Source organism: Pelodiscus sinensis, chromosome 15 (assembly GCF_052426305.1).
Source record: "Pelodiscus sinensis isolate ZL-2025 chromosome 15, ASM5242630v1, whole genome shotgun sequence".
NCBI classification, from domain to species: Eukaryota; Metazoa; Chordata; order Testudines; family Trionychidae; genus Pelodiscus; species Pelodiscus sinensis.
Genome location: NC_143066.1, coordinates 32,107,773 through 32,125,460, shown reverse-complemented (window position 1 = coordinate 32,125,460; position 17,688 = coordinate 32,107,773). Strand labels below are relative to the sequence as shown.

The 17,688-nt window shown below is 46.1% G+C and overlaps 1 protein-coding gene across 10 annotated transcripts in view; it reads right to left on the bottom strand.

Annotated features, from left to right (window-relative positions):
- The window catches only part of SDK1 (sidekick cell adhesion molecule 1), an 844,750-nt gene that overhangs the window by 245,099 nt on the left and 581,963 nt on the right, over positions 1 to 17,688 (bottom strand). For all 10 annotated transcript variants that reach the window (XM_089769286.1, XM_075899625.2, XM_089769291.1 and 7 more), the window contains 2 exons: positions 10,248 to 10,359; positions 8,695 to 8,885 (listed from right to left, as the gene is read on the bottom strand). In XM_089769286.1, the coding sequence (XP_089625412.1) occupies positions 8,695 to 8,885; positions 10,248 to 10,359 (303 nt within the window). The remainder of the gene's footprint in view (positions 1 to 8,694; positions 8,886 to 10,247; positions 10,360 to 17,688) is intronic.

The window sequence follows — 17,688 nt, the reverse complement described above, 5'->3', positions numbered from 1 at the left end:
GTCACTTAGTCATATAGTCTTGTAGTCAATGAAAGAGGAAAATAATAAATTGGAGGGTCCCACAGCTTTAAGGAACTCTGATAGCATCTGAAAGTCACTGGGGAAGCTTGGGAGCTGGTTCTAGTTTCAGGGTCAAAGCAACTGGACCACAGGATCCTCAGTGGTGGTGTTGGCACAGGGACTGTCTCTAGAATTTGATCTACAGACCCAAACCCAGCAAAATGGTGTGGGAACTTTGCTCAGCTCCAGCAAGCTAAGTGTATCTTGGACCCAAGGTTTGAGAGTATAGATTAACAACTGGATTAAATCATATGATATGTGAATTGAGCATTCACATCTGAGGCAACAAGGAGGTGGGGAAATAGGTGAGCATTATAATTTCACCACACAACTCACACTGTGATATCGGAAGTCTCAGGAAACACCAATTTCAAGAGGATGGTAAGTATGTCTTGGGCTCAGGCCAATTGTCTGATTTTAATTAATTATGGAATCAGAAGTAAGAGGTGAAAGAGACCTAAGAAATCATTGAATTCATACTCCTGGTAGTGCAGAGTGATGGTTAAAAATAAATGGCAGATTAGATATTAGACCAAAATAGCAGATATTATATTGGCTAAGATAGTATAGTTGTATGGATACGGGTCTATCATAATTAAAGGACCAAGAACAAGCAAGAGGAACAAAGGCTATCTGAATATAAGTAAACAACAAGTGGTCTGGTAGCACTTTATAGAATAACAAAACATGTAGATGGTATCAACTAACTCGGCTACCCCCTGAAGCTCCTGAATATAAATAGGTAGTTTTAATATTTGAGGCTTGTTAAGGCTTTTTAAGTACTGTTCACATTCTGTAAACAGACTCCTTGCAATCCCTTTGGGAGCCAGCAAATCTGGTACTATCCAAACCTCTCAGAGTTTTACATGGTGAGTGATTTTAAAATTCTAAAGATAAGAGTCAGCATCCATTACACACCTTTCAAGCTGCATCAGAAATGTGTGACCTAATCCAAGATACATGCATGAATATCAGGAAGAGCAGAAAAAGCCCCAGGGTTCTACCACGTCAATATTTCTATATCAGCCAGAAATTCAGCCCTGGATATTTGAGTGGAAACTGTCTCCATTATTAATATAAACTAAATTAGTCAGTCACTCAACATCCTGTAAGGACGGTGGAACCATTGGCTTTAAAGTAATTTAGAGTGAAGGTGGATAAAAATCAGTCCATCTTGGGAGTAGAACTGTATCATTCAGCCATGTCCATACTAAAAATGTTGATAATAGTTTCTTTGAACCAGGCCTTTAAAAAAATTAAAGATCTATTGTAGACCTACACAGACTACATCCAGGTGATCTGTAATATGGTACTGTAAATTAGAAACAATGTTATTCAAGCATGGTTGTAATTAGAACAGTATTATCTGCAGAGCAGGGAGAACCTAGTATCATACACGTTTGCATTGTAATGTATGACAGACACCTGAATAAATACACACTTGAAAGAACTTTGTAAAATGTTCAAAATTTAAAAAAGGGAGAAAGAGGTACCAATCACAGAATGAATCTAATAATGAAAGCAAAAAAAGATTCCATTTCCAGCCCAAATGTTTGTGAAGCCTGGGAACAACTCAGGTCTACCCTCTTTAGACGGTTTATGTCAGTGTTTCTCAACCAGTGGTACGAGCACCCTTAGGGGTACTCGAGAGAAGTCTGGGGGTGGGGGTACACATCAAAACAACTGAAATTTGGAGAAAACTGAATTTTTGTTTTAAGTTTTACAGCGCTTTATTATTTTTGCACTTTTGACACCCAAAAATTTCATCACCCGCTCAGCTACAACTAAGTTGTTTAAACAAATGTGTTGCAATGGTAGAAAAAAATATTGTGTGTCTAAAAACTGTAGGTACTGGGGGTACTTATAATTCTTTTTAAAGGGGTACTTTATAAAAAAAAAAAGGTTGAGAAACACTACTTTAGGTAACCTCCCCAAAGCCTCTGAATTCATGTTTGTGTAAGTCAAGTGGGTCGTATATACAAGGGACTCCCATTATTCCATGCTTTGAAAAGGCCGTGTATTGTACTTTTATTTCCCTTATGCAAAAACAGAATCTTTAACTAAAATGCCCTCCTCTGGCTTCAAGGTTTGGCTTGTGGCATCCTTGTTTATCCTGTACAGACTAACTCAGCTACCCCTCTGAAGCTTTTGATTTTTACTGTAAAAGGTAGCCAGATGGGCCACCTACCCGTGACTGCCAGCCACACTATAGTTCATCTCAGCTTCCAGCCAGGTCAGCCCTTTGTGGTAGTTTAATAGTTTTTGGATGGGGATCTGAATCCCATGGACTAAAAAATTCTGTATCTTTGGTGCCTGATAAAACTCCCTGGAGCTAGGGTTGCCAGATGGTCTCCCAAAAAATACCAGACACCCAGTAGTTTTGGTCCAGCAAAGAAAAAAAAAAAAAAAAGGAACGTGGGATAAGCAGCGATCACAACCGCATCCCGCAAACACTTCTGGGAGCCTGTGATTGAGCAGCAGCCTGGCGGGGGTGGGGCTGCCCACGTCAGGCTTCCGTCCGGTGTCCAGCTGGAAAAATCAGAGAATATCGGACACTGCAAGTGTCCGGTATTGTCTGATTTTTTTTACCGGGCAGAGGGCTCAAATACCAGACTGGATACCGGACACCTGGCAACCCTACGCTGCAGCCTACATGAAAGGAGCAAGGCCTAGAAGCTTCACCTGCCTTATTTTCTATAGTTAGGATCTTATACCTGGAAATAACCATATCCAGCTAGGATCCAAAAGCTCTCTCAGGAAAAAAAAGGAAAAAGAAAGAAAGAAAATGTTGGCCAATGCTTCCAGCTACAGAAAGAATACTCAAGGAAGATTAATCTTTCATCGTGTAATTTTCCTCTGTTCCATTATATTTTCTTCAATTCCCTTATACCTGCCACTAAATTTTATACTGCTACTCTGTCCCCGAAGACCATTGTGATGTCTTTGTATTGCTGCTACTTTCCCTCCCATTTTGCTCAGATTTTGTTTTCAATCTCTGTCTGCTTTCAAGCACAGTCATTTCATTCTCATTTTCCACACTTGCGCAGTCCTGGAATTCATAATCTCCTGTAGAAAAATTCAGTTTAAAAATAACTGTTAAAGGAATTTGAAGAACTGGAGTAAAAGATTTTTAAAAATTAGCTCAATTTTCAAATGAGTTTGGTCATAAGCAGACTTTCAATTAATCTTCAGACAGTTAGCGGTAAAACAAATGTGCTTTTACCTACTCTGCAACAAATCTTCCCCAAACAGTTACTCTGCCAACTGAGGAACATACGATCCTTTAAAAAATTTATAACAAGTGAAGCTAATAAAACCAGAGCTTGGAACTGTCTCAGTTCATCTTTGCTGGGACAATATGAAGATGTCAGAAGGTGCATTGCCACCCTAGCTAGAAAATGGCAGCATAACAAGAGGCTAGCAGGCTTTATACTGTGTTCTGGTATATTATATATCTCCAGATTTGTCAACTGCTATGTGTGACTTTAATATACAACTTAGGGATGTGAATGGTTAACCCATTAACCAGTAAGCAACACCTTGCAGGGCCTGCCGTGGACGGGGCACTCTGGCTCAGCCAGAGCAGCCCCCACCCACGATAGTAACAGAGGGTACGTCTACACTACAGCGCTAGTTCGAACTAACTTAGTTCGAATTAGTTAATTCGAACTAAGCTAGTTCGAACTAACGCATCTAGAACTAAAAACTAGTTCGAACTAGCGTTTTGCTAATTCGAACTAGCAAGTCCACATTGAGTGGACTCTGAACAGGGCTTAAGGATGGCCGGAAGCAGTGCCGGCAGGGCATCAGAGGAGGACTTAGAGCATGGAGATGCTGTCTCAGGCTAGCCGAGGGCTGCGCTTAAAGGGTCCCGACCCCCACCCCGGACACACAGTTCTAAGGGGTGCCCCGCTTGCAAAGACGTTCTGGCTTGGAGTGCCCTGAGTGCCCACACTGGGCACATCACACCACTCGGCCATCAGCCCGGCTGCACTTGCCGCAGGCTGCCATCTGGGGAGAGGGAGTAATTGGGGGGCTGCAGGAGAGCTTCCACCCCCAGAAGCCCGCAGAGCCAGCCCAGTCCTCCCCATCGGGGGCTCGTACCCCATTCCTCCCTCACCTCCTTCCACTTACCCTTCCCTAGCCCCCCTTCTTATTGATGTACAAAATAAAGATAACGTTTCTTCCAACATTGACTCTGTCTTTATTGAAAAAAACTGGGGGAGACTGGGAAAAGGAGGTGGGAGAGGGGAAGAGAAAGGCTGGGAGAGGGGAGGGCAACTAACATGATCAGGGGTTGGGAACAGGTCCCAGATGAAGAAAGGCTACAGAGACTGGGACTGTTCAGCTTAGAAAAGAGGAGACGGAGGGGGGACAGGATAGAGGTCTCTAAAAGCAGGGGTTGGGTGGAGAGGGTGCATCAAGAAAAGTTCTTCCTGAGTTCCCATAAAGAAGGACTAGAGGACACCAAAGGAAAGGAATGGGTAGCAGGCTTGAAACTAGTAAGAGAAAGTTGTTGTTCTTCAGAAAGCAAATAGTTAACCTGTGGAACTCCTTGCTGCAGGAGGCTGTGAAGGCTACAACAAGAACAGAGTTTAAAGGGAAGTGAGATCAAGTGATGGAGGTTGGGTCCATGGAGTCCTATTAGCCAGAGGGTAGGAGTGGTGTCCCTGCCCAAAGTTTGTGGAAGGCTGGAGAGGGATGGCACGAGACAAATGGCTTGGTCACTGTCTTCGGTCCATCCCCTCCAGGGTCCCTCGTGTTGGCCGCTGTCGGCAGACAGGCTACTGGGCTAGATGGACCTTTGGACTGACCCAGGACGGCCATTGTAAGCTCACGGCTCAGAGTCGGGGGTCTCAGTGGACCCCCTTGATTTTCATGCACACCTGCTCCTGGGTGGCCAGGCTGGCAGCTCTCCTGCCCTAGACGGCCACTTTCCTGTGCCTAGTGCGGAGATCGTGGACAAGGTCCACGATGTCTGCACTAGCCCAGGAAGATGCCCGCCTCTTGCGGTCCAGGGCAAGCTCCCGGGAGCCGCCAGCCTGGTCCCGGCAAGAGGGGGTGGGCTGGGGGGCATCGGGTGGGTGGCTCTGTGCCGTGCCAGGTGCAGGGTCTGCTGGCTGGGTGCTGGCAGGCTTGCACCTGGCACGGGCACCGTAGCCAGCCCGTGCCCCTTTAAGGGGTCCGGGGCCGGGAGGGGGGCATAGAGTTTCCCTGGTGTTGGCCAGAGTGGCCACCAGGGAAACCTGGGGAGGGCTAGCCTCCCACTAGTTCGAACTAAAGGGCTACACAGCCCTTAGTTCGAACTAGCTAGTTCGAACTAGGCGTTAGTCCTCGTAAAATGAGGTTTACCTAGTTCGAACTAAGCGCTCCGCTAGTTCGATTCAAATTCGAACTAGCGGAGCGCTAGTGTAGCACCTATTAAAGTTAGTTCGAACTAACGTCCGTTAGTTCGAACTAACTTTGTAGTGTAGACATACCCTCACTGTCTGAAGCAGCCCTTCCCCATGGTGGGGGCCCACTCCAGCCCAGCTGTGGTGGGCAGTGGGGGGTGGGAAGGGGAGGGCATCTGGGCCTACCCCTATTTAATAGTTTAACCAGTTAAAGATAACATTTACCTGGGTAACTAGTTAACCTGGATTTTACATCCCATATATAACTCAAGTGTATTTTAAAAAGAACATTCTTGCAGGTTCTACTAAGGTTTAAATTGACCACAAGGCCCTTCAGTACAGGATTCCTTCGGCTTCTATTAAAGTCGTCAGGAGCTGGAGATGCACAGCAGCTCTGGACCACGCTCTTAGTTGCATGACATATTGATTGGGGAGTGGAATCATATGTTTTGAAATTTTAACTCTTTGTAATGTTCTTGTTACCCGATCCTTGTTGATGTTCAATATGGCAAGCGCAGGGTCTATCTATCCAAGTATGTATCCAGCCAGTATTTACACAGCTGTTATCACTACATCGTCTGAGCGCATGCATTTTATATGTCATAATAACTTAAAAATAAAAACTGTTCAATTAACACAATTTTTGTTGTCAGCACGAGATCATTCATTACATTCATTCAGTCCAGAAGTGCAGCTCTTGATGTGATGTGGCATCGTACACAATTTGTGTATCGTACAAATATTTTGTACGTATAAATAGAAAAGCATACTTGAGTCCTCGTAAGTGCTACTCAAACAGATTTTAATAATATAAGTGATAAAGGAAACACCTCCAAATAAAGCTGAGAGAGAAAGAACAACCCATTAGCAGAAGGCACCTCTGCTATTTGAGTCTTGTATCCTGTTTCCATTCCCTTGCTAATTAAACAATGGCTCTGTTCAATTTTGAAATTCTGAGGTTGAACAGCAGTTCTTTCATGAATTAACCACCAATGTCTTGATTCTGCTTCCTGTTTGGAATTAGACATCTATCCTGCTGTTCAAGAAACTCATAAATAGAGAAATGTAGCAGGCAATGCTGACACATTGAATAAACACCTGCAACTAGAGTGCCTTGTTCCATCAGGATGAAGTAAAAGTAATTGGTAACCAATTTGTTTCTGCTTTTGTTTTTCCATCTCTTTGTTCACATCTACAGCTCTTTCCATAACTTCATTCACTGACAGCCTCCTAAAACTGAGATAATAAATAAATCAAACATCTAACAATAAGAGAGCAGACATGCTCCTAATCAAAGGTGGCATGACCATTTTAATATGAGTCCCCAATGATTTTTTTCTCAGTTTTACTCTAACTACATTTAAGTACCTTTTACACTGAGAGGCTACTTTAAGTATTACACTAGGCAGGATGTGACAGCATAGCAGCAAAATTAAACTAGTCACAATACAATCTTATGAATAAAAAAAGGCTTAAATCAAAATCATAAATAAATGAAATGTGTCCCTGCTCCTTAAAAGAAGACTGGCTGCAAGGTAATAATTCTAAGAAATTGAATACAGAGGAAAGAAGCTGGAACCAAAGTTCATAGAGTAGGATCTAAATATAAAGGGAAAGAGTGTTACAAAAATGAAACTGGAATACATCTTGCTATAGAAAGGAGCTATTGCTCATCTTACATAAAGTACCTTAAAGTGCTTTTACAGAATGGAACCTATATGCTAAGTCTTACAATATAACATTTTCTGTTGTATCTATAATGTGCAACAAGTACTATATGTATCAGTTCTGAGTATCATCAACAGCCAAGATATCATTAACAAAGCAATAATCTACCTATTTAGGATACTTATATGGCAGTCATTTGTCCTGGTATCTGGAAGAAAGAAATTAGATCCAGAGTCTGAAGTCAGCAGTGGCTTGTAATTCAGAAGCTTCTCTTTTCTTTTCCTTTTAAGATTTCCCACCAAGCTTGGTAAAGCATTCAAAGTGCTCAGCATAAAACAACTGATGCTAGGAGAGACTCCCATTTAGTCACAAATATTTAGAAAGGCTCCACACTGAAAGTATCAACACACCACCAGTATTTTACTGTGATTTGCAATCTCTTATGAAGCCAGAGGATGCAACTGTGCAGTTCTCCAGTTGTTTCCCCTGCAAGCATCCCTACACCTTGATTTGTACAATCTCTGTTTTCTCTGAATTGAAACCAGATTGCTCCTGCCTGATCCATTCAATAAAGCCATAGGTTTAGTGCATGAGCCTTCACAATATCTCCCAAAGAGATGGATTATTGACATTGTTGAGGGCCTGATCCTCCAAGGTATTTAGGCCCTCCTGTGTGATAAGCAGCATCCCCACTGGAGTCAGTCTAAATTTAACACCTAGGGAAGTGTCAAAGATTAAGCCATGATTAATTAGTCACAGGCCACATGGGCAACAAGCTTAATTTACACATACATATGTTGCTAATTAGCAATAATTGGAAAGAAAACATTAAAAAATCCATGCTAAATTCACGGGCATTTAGTAAGCTGCTATAGTTTAAAAGTGTATCCCATATGTAACAATGCACTTTAAATGTCAGAGCCCAGAGACAAGCAGTCAGAGACATGCAGTGCTTAATTTGTGCCAAGACTTGCCAGGGTTGAGTGTTTAACACTTCTTGGGCTTCCTTGCCTGCACACCACTGGGCTTCCTGTATCGTTATGTAAAAAAACCTGCTGTAGCCCCAGCACCTCTTTCATTACAAATTAAGCCCTGGAGACATTGCTGCTAACATTGAAGTTCAACTTTCTTCTTTCACTTCACCCCATGACTGGCATTCACAAAAGGCAATATAAAAAAAGCTCTCTTGCAGAATCAGCAACATGACATATTAAAGCTAGAAGCAAACAAGGTGGGAGTTAATCAGGATTTAATGTAGCTAAGAGCTGAGATGTGGAAGCTGGATTATAAGGATTTTACTACCGGGTTTCCCAAGCTTCACAATTAAACCTAAGTTTCATAGGGTAGTAGAGTCACATAAATGCTTTAAAACCTATGTTTAAATTAATTCTATTCATGGAGACGAAACTCAGAATTAATTTGGAAGAAAACCCCCACTTTGTCTTGTTTGTCCCATTCAAGAAGGGAGAGGTTCAGCTGTAAGGTTGACAAAATGTTAAAGTATCAATTCTATTTCCTATTATACAGAGTCTAAAACCTGCTTTACTATAAAAGAGACTGCATTCAAAATTACCCATTATGGAGAGGAAGGCCTTTGCTCTTGCTGGCTCAGCAGTGCCATCTTTCATCTCTGCCTCACAGAAGTACATTCCAATGTCAGCAGATGTTGGGTTGGTGATAGTGAGACGCCTCCCAAAACTGTTAACTCCACTGCTTATTTTTAATCCATTTCTCTTCCAAGTTATGCTTAGTTTCTCAATGGGTCTGTGAGAATAAAAAAAAAAACCAACACCACCACAACATTCATGATGTTTGCTATACGCTGTAATATACAAAGAATATAACTCACCTAACTCTTCCAATATCGCTGGCAGACTGAGTATTAGACGCTTAAAAATAAATCCAGATGCAACACTGGGATCTTAACAGTCACACACTAAAGGGTACGTCTAGACTACATGCCTCTGGCGACAGAGGAATGTAGATTAGACTACCAGGCATAGGAAAATGAAGCGGTGGCGATTTAAATAATCGCCGCTTCATTTAAATTTACATGGCTGCCGCGCTGAGCCGATCAGCTGTTTGCCTTTGATGTCGACCCCCGCGCGTCCAGACTACCGCGCTGAGCTGACAAACAGCTGATCGGCTCAGCGCGGCAGCCATGTAAATTTAAATGAAGCGGCGATTATTTAAATCGCCGCCGCTTCATTTTCCTATGCCTGGTAGTCTAATCTACATGCCTCTGTCGCCAGAGGCATGTAGTCTAGACGTAGGTACACATCAAAGGTACTGAACAAACATGGCTAATTATTACAGCAATAGAATTTAAGCGCTAATGTTTTGGTTTGTCTGAGCAAGCAACATTAAAAATGAATAGTACGCAAGACTCAGCTGCATGGAAGGCGCTTTCCTTCAAACAGTTATAGAGGTGGCAGCAACTGAATGAAGAACATCTCTGACTTCAGGGTGAAAAGAAATCAGCTGGACCTCTTATCCAAAAGCCCCAAATTTCTGAATCTTTTCGGATTCAAACCTACTCCCAATATCTTTAATGGCAAAATTCCCCATAAGCTTTAATAGGTGCAATTTCTAGCATTTGGTGAGATTCCTAATGCACACTCTGCATTATGGGGTGCACAAAAAGTTAATTGTAATAACTGTAAACTGAGAAGAGCTGTAACAGGTAATCACAGTATTCTGCCTTGGCCATTTTATGTATGTGGGGTGAGGCAAATAGGAGGATCCCCACCATAATTTAGTTAATGGGAAGTGTAGTCATCTTGCATTCCAACAGCCAACATAATAGTAATAAGGTTAAGCAGTAATGGTATGGACTCCCGATACAATGTGTTTGCTGATGGCCAAATGTCACATTTCTGCCTTCTCCTTTTTTACTCTGTAGCAGCATAAGTAGAAGTGGGAAAGTAATTATGTTCAGCTCCGTATTTTCCCAGAAATAATCTATTTGTTAAAAAAAGTAATATGGGTTCCTTATCATTTTAGGAAAGCTATTTGTAATAAGCAGAATGTAGTATACAACAATGAAATAAATAAAAAAAAGAGGTTCTCACTCCATTTTTAGCAGAGGGCGGTTCCTTATTATTATGACTACTATATTTACAATACCTTGCATTGGCCACACATTCCAATGTGATTTCATTATTCCCTGCTACCACGCTGGTGTTGCGTGGAGGCACAACAATAACAGGAGCTGTGGTGTCAGACATGTTGATGGCATCTACAAAGGGCAGAAAGAAAAAAAAATCTTGTAAAAACACTGTACTTTCACAAACAGCAGTGACTGAAACATTCCAGTAAAGGATTTCATCAAATGACACAGCTGCAAATTTCACTCTTCAACCTCATAATGCGTCTTAATCTCCTCATTAGAAGGAGATCTTCAGTATGGTTATTTTCAATTACTTTCATTATACTGTACAAACACACACTTTCAAAATGCCCAGCTTGCAATAATTCAAAACACATAACTGGCAAGGACTACTTCCAAATGGAGAGCAAACAAATTAAGCATCCTAGAGGTTTTCAACTGCTGAGCACTTATTTTTATCAAACTCTTGCTGACATATTTTTAAGACCTTTTCATGTTTTGTTTAATCTTACAACTTCATACCATTTCAAAAGAGCCTGCCAGGACTTGCATTAGTTCTTTAAAAAGACTTTCTATATCAGGGAACAAATATGAAATTAACAAAGGAACATATCACAGAAACTTCAATCTGTTATTTTTTTTATCAGAGAAGTAAATAACCCAAATCTGCTTCTCTTTTGTGAGACATCAAACTGTAAATAATTTAGCTTATACATCAGTCAGTAGGCACTAGAAAAATGGTAAAAGGCTGATGTCTTACTCATTTCATTTTAAAATTCTCTGTATATGCATTTAGTAAGTGAATTAAAATGCCAATGTGTTATTGCCTTGCTTCTAGCTATTCATTTGGGGGAGAAGAGAAAAGGTGCAAGGGTAATTTGAATGAGAGTAATGAAAGATTTCCAAAAATAAAGAATTCAGCAATAGAATTATGGTGGGAAAAAAATGAAAATACACCTAAACTGAGGCAAATCCAAACTGGCTTATCAATTGCTTTCTGTGAAGGAGGATTACCAATGCAAAAGCCACCATTACAGATAACAACAATGGGAAACGCACATATGAAAGGTACCAAACTCTGCTGTCTTTGCCCCAAGGATATAGCCACAAGAAGCAGAAAATGGAAATAAATATCTGTTTATCTAGTACCTGAAAAGAATCTTTGATTCTTTTCTTCACATTTTAGATAGAAAAGGCTTTTAGTAGAAGGGCTTAGAGACATTTAAAATGGGAGCAGGTGAGACGAAGGGGGGGGGGAGCAGGAAAGTAGCATTTTGAAAATCGAATATTCTAAATCTCTCACTGACAAGACTTTTACTCTAACATTGTCAGCTGAAAGCAGGAGGCACAGTAAGGGTGCATCTACACAACACTCAAAATAAGATGTGCAATTTGTGTTAGGCAAATTGTGTATATTATTTCAAATCTATTTCAAACTAACTTATTTTGAAATTTGGTGCATCTACACAGTAACAAATTTTGAAATAACATGCTAGCGGAGGGCGACCAAAATGATTAGGGGCCTGGAGCACATGACCTCTGAGGAGAGACTGAGGGATTTGGGTTTGTTTAGTCTGCAAAAGAGAAGAGTGAGGGGGATTTGATAGCCGCCTTCAACTTCCTGAAGGGAGATTCCAAAGAGGATGGAGAGAGGCTGTTCTCAGTGGTGACAGATGATAGAACAAGGAGCAATGGTCTCAAGTTACAGTCAGAGAGGTCTAGGTTGGATATTAGGAAAAACTATTTCCTAGGGAGGTGGGGTTTTGCTCATGAGGCTTCAGGCAGGCTGCTGAAGCGCTCTGGGACTGGTTTGTGGCCTGTTTGGAGAGGTCACCAGTCTGGGGGCTGTAAGGAGCCCCGGATTTGAGCAATTCGCCCTGAGCGGACGCCCTCAGCTGTGCCCAGACACGGCCCGGTCCGTCACAAGGGCCCAAACCCCCTTTCCTGGCACCCCGGAAGCTAAACTGGCCTTGTACGAGTAGGCACCCATCCGGGGTGACCCGCATAATACAAAATAAAAATAAACTGCGCTATTGCTACTGGGCGCAAAGGGGTAAACTGGTGTTTGGGGACAGATGAGAGTGGGGAAGACTCGAACCCCACAAGGAGAACACTAACATGTGGTGGAGAATGTGGGCACATCCCTGACCCCGAGATAGGGGTCAGTAATGAGACAAGGAGGTACATTAGGGATTAATAATAGACTTATCACTAGGGAAAATGGAGGTAAATAAGATCCTGGAGTGGCTGGTAGAAAACCAGAAACAGCAGCAGCAACAGCAGATGCAGGCGCTGCAACAAATCTTGACCCAGTTTCAAGAACAGCAAGGTCAGATGCTCAGAGAACTCAGAGAAGCCCCAACCGGGGTAACCACCGGAGGAGTCGGAAGCCCCATAGCGGGAGAGGGGGTAGGAGCCGTAGGATCACAACTGCTGATACGCCTAACCAAGCTAGGATCAGAGGACGACCCAGAGGCCTTCCTGATTATGTTTGAGAGAGTGGCCACAGCTGCCAAATGGCCACAGGAACACTGGGCAATGCTTCTGGCCCCCTACCTCTCTGGACCGGCCCAGCTGGCCTATAGAGGCATGTCGGCCCATGATGCCTTATGTTATTACAAAGTCAAAGAGGCAATCCTTGACTAACTCGGCACACCTGAGACTCATCATCGAAGGTTCTAGGAAGCCCGCTACGATCCGCAAGAGTGTCCACGAGTTGTGGCTCAATGCGTCAGGGAAGCGGGGATGAGATGGCTGGAACTGGAAAACAAGACGGGGGTCCAGGTGGCCGACCTGGTCATCCTAGAGCAATATGTGAGGATCCTGCCGGTCGAAGGCCAGCAGTGAGTATAGCAACACCTCCCGGAAACACTGGAAGAGGCCGTAACTTTGATGGAGCATTTCATCACGGCAGAGAGGGTAGAAGGGAAGGGGTCAGCCAGTGGCCCGAGAGACACTAAGAAGATGGAATCTTCCGCCCCGAAAGCCGCAACTACCCCTCGCCCAGGATACGGGTGAAAGCCACCGTTAGGCCCTATCCCTGAGAGGAAGTTGGCACCCCAGTGGAGTAGACCGGCGAGCGGAGCTGGAACTGCAAGGGAGCAAGAATATGGCCCAGAACGCAGTCTGCAAGAGGAAGGGACCCAGAGAGGGGCCTGCTACCAGTGCGGCAGGAGGGGCACTTTAAAAAGGACTGCCCCTTCATGGACTGCACGTTTGGCCAATGACGGACCGAGAGGGCAACCCGGGGCGGGATGAGCTGCGCCCAGGTAATGTGGAAAATAAGAGTTAACAGAAGGTGGATGGACTAGACTCAGGGTGTGGGCAAACCATCGTCCAAAGGGACGTTATACACCCGACAAAGCCAAGGGGCCCTGTAGAGGGGTGGAATGGCCACCCTCTGAGCCGGAAGCAGAAGAAACCCTCTGGGAGCCATTTTGGGGCCAGCCTAGCTCCGCCCCCTCACCTGACCGGAAGTCAAAGGGCGGGGCTCGGACTATAAGAAGGCTGCCACAGAGCTCAGTCAGGGCCCAGCCTCTGAAGGAGCCAGAGGCCTGGCTGGAGCTCCTGCCTGGGGAGACTAAGACCCGGGCTAGGCCGCCCTCAGCCACCTTCCCAGAGGCCGGCCAGGGACTCCCTGCCCGGGCTACTAAGGCCTGGCCTGGACCGCCAGCTGAACCACTCGCAGACCCAGAGGACGGAACCGAGCCGCGGGACCAGCTGGACCCCCGGTGGGTACGGGAACGCCGGGCCGGACAAGCCCCGCGGGACACTACAGAGCTCCGACCTCTTGACCCCTGGATTGGGCCGCCGGCCCCTGCGGAGACGATGCGGGCTTCAACTCCCCGACAGGCCGCTGGGGCTACAGGTACTGGGGAAAGGGGGGGAGACGAGGAGTGGCCCAGGGGGTAGCATGGGCTGAGAACAGCCCTAGGCCAGCAAGTTGCGGGCTGGAGACCCTGCTGAGCCTGTAGCAGCTGAACCGCTGCATCCAGGGCCCCTGGGCCGGGGCGCAGTGGAGTGGGTGGGCCTGCACCCCCCCCCCGCCACCCACTAACCGGGTGGCAGTCTCCCACCCCCCTTGCCACTGCTGCAGCTGCACTGCCTGCCCCGCTCTTGAACTAGGAGCTCCTATAGACCTGTGGGTTTGTTTGCGGCCCCGCCTTGCATTGGGCCTGGCCAGCAGTTGCTGCCCTGCCCTGCTCGAGGGCCTGGGCTTTCGTATGAGGGGTTTGGCACCCAGCCAGGATCCGGATCGGACCTTGTAAAAGGCCAGGACTTGGACTACTCTAAGGCACGGTGGGCCATAGGATGGACTAGCCATCCATTGTACCAGGGCGGAGGATCCGCCTCCCAGAGGCCTGCCGGTCTACAACAAACCTTCCCCCGGAAGGGGGGAAAAGCTCAGGCTATAGTGGGCATTGCTGGAGGGCAGTGTCCTGAAAGACTGCGCCACCTGCCGGCCGATCTAATTCCCCGAGCAGACGGCAGGGGGCACTGTGGTGGAGCGGGGAGCCCGCTACAGGCCCCCAAGTATACATGTGGTGTGTACACGGGGACATCCATTCGTACCCCACAACCCGAGTAAGGATAGATGACAGAGAGGTGGAGGCGACATGCGAGGTAGCGGTGGCTCCTAAATTAGCATATCGTACCCTGCTGGGGCGAGATTGGATGGGATTGGCCAGGCTGTTAAGGCAGTGGGGGGACGCCCACACCGACAGGGATGTAGGAATCCAAGGGGCTTACGCCTTCGCAGCCCACGGCGAGGAGGTTAGAGAACCCCCACCGGAGGAAGAGCCCGAGCAGGATGAACGACCCATTCCACGGCGCCTGGAGCTGGACGAAGGGGACTTCCTCACCTTGCAACGGGAGGATCCGACACTGAAATCAGCATGGGACCAGGTACAAGGCGGGGCGGGGACATGAAAAGGGGGCACGCTGACCCCACCTCTCGGGCTGCGATTTGAGGTAAGAGACAATCGTCTGTATAAGGTAATGCAAGGGGACCTCGAAGGGGAAGAAAGAGCCCAGCTGCTAGTACTCCGACCCTACCATTGGAAGGTCTTAGAGTTGGCCCATGACCACGCTTGGTAGGGGCACTTAGGGACCGATAAGATGCAACAGAGGGTGCTGCAGCAGTTTTATTGGCCAGGGGTATACCAAGAAATTAAAAACTTCTGTGCGTCGTATCCTCAATGTCAGAAGACCTCCGTGGCCAAGGTACCACTGGCCCCTTTAGTCCCTCTCCCGATAGTGGGGATCCCGTTTGAGCACATCGCTCTGGATCTAGTGGGACCCCTTGAGAAATCAGGGCACGGCCATCTGTATATCCTAGTCATCGTGGACTACACTATGCGCTGCCCCGAGGCTATCCCCTTGAGGAAAGCAACCGCCCCAGTGATAGCCGAAGAATTGGTAAAATTGTTCTCCTGGATCGGATTACCTAAAGAGTTGTTAACTGACCAGGGCACGAATTTGACCTCAAAAGTGATGACTGATTTGTGTAAAGTATTCCAGATTCAGAAACTACGGATGTCGGTTTATCACCCCCAGATGGATGGTCTCGTGGAGCAGTTCAACTGAACCCTGAAGGGAATGTTACGTAAGTTCGTCCAAGATGACCCCCGCAACTGGGACAAGCTGTTACCCGCGGTAACGAGGTACCCCAAGCGTCACTAGGATATTCACCCTTCGAGCTATTATACAGACGACGGCCCCGGGGAATTTTAGACCTAGTGAAGGAGGGTTGGGAGGCACGGGTATCCCCTGCTCTCGGAGACACACAATACGTAGAGAGGCTGCAGAAGAATCTGCACGCCTTAGCGGGGTGGGCCCAAGAGAACTTACAGAAAGCCCAAGAAAGGCAACAAGCCTATTACGACCAAAAAGTGCGAGTAAAGGGATTCGAGCCGGGAGATCAGGTTCTCCTGCTACTCCTGACAGGGGAGTCCAAGTTATTAGCACGCTGGCAGGGACACTTCCAGGTAGCGAGGAGAGTGGGAGTGGTGGACTATGAGGTACGAGTGGGCGGGAACCGAAAAGAAACCCAAATATATCATGTGAATTTGTTAAAAAGGTGGAACCCCCGGGAGGCTCTCTTAATTGAACCCCAGGCAGCAGATATAGAATTCGGGCCATGGGGGGATCCAGAAGTAAAACTAGAGGAGATCCGAATCGGCGAAGAACTCTCAGAACTACAGCAGAAGCAATTATATCGAACCCTCAGGTGATTTCAACAGGTATTGACCAGTCAACCAGGACAAATCAATCTAATCTGTCACGAGATGGTGACTGACCCAGGGAAAACGGTACGGGACAATCTACGCCCACTCCCCTGGAAGTTATGGGACACAGTAAGGAAAGAGCTCTAGTCCATGCAGGAGTAGGGGGTGATCCGAGAATCCTGTAGCGAATGGAGGAGCCCCATCATCCTGGTGCCGAAACCAGATAGGTCCATGAGGTTCTGTATAGACTTTCGTAAGGTCAATGCCATCTCCTGGTTTGATGCTTACCCCATGCCTCGCATAGATGAACTGTTGAGCCGCCTCGGGAGAGCAAGGTATTCGGGACATCATCCAAATGCATCAGGAGGGGGGAAGCGGGGACGTCGGGGGAGGCGGAGTCCCGGAAGCCATGGTGGGATATTTAAAAGGGGCTAAGGAAGTCCGAGGGGAGGAGGATCTGCAGGAGAGGAATGACGGGACCGGAGACTGAGGGATGCGGATGCCAGAGCAAGCTATGCGTGGACAACCAAGGTGAGCTTAAACCCGGGTCCACCTGGCGGACATGGACTCGGAACTGGGGAAGAAGTAGCTCAGGGCAGGATCCTGGACCCCGTGAATGGAGGAGTTTAGGGGCTACAGCCCCCTCCACTGAGCAGGGACCTTAGGGTCCTGGGCCGGAGTTCGGAGAGAGGGAGGGCCCCAACCCCCTTTCCCGGTACCCCGGAAGCTAAACTGGCGTTGTATGAGTAGGCATCCATCCGGGATGACCCGCATAATACAAAATAAAAATAAACTGCGTAATTGCTACTGGGCGCAAAGGGGTAAATTGGTGTTTGGGGACAGACGAGAATGGGGAAGACTCGAACCCCACAAGGGGAACGCTAACATATGGCCATAGTGATATTATGGCTGTTCATAACATGGCAGGAAATGTAAAATGAGTACCAGACTAACAATTTGTCACCGATGGAGGAAAATAACTCAAAAACTAATGTTCTCCACTGGTTGTGTGAGCAGAACCAGAGGCAGTAAGTGCTAAAAGGCCACAAATAAGGTACCAATTTTGCATTAATTATTACTTATCTTCACCTATAAAAATAGAAAACCATGTTCACTGCTTATCAGCATCTCTGGAGTATGGCTCACACCACTCCAAAAACAAGCAAGGAATAAAAGTGGGCTTTGTATTAATGTCCAGGAGTTCACCATATGAAACAGGCTGTGCAGTAAA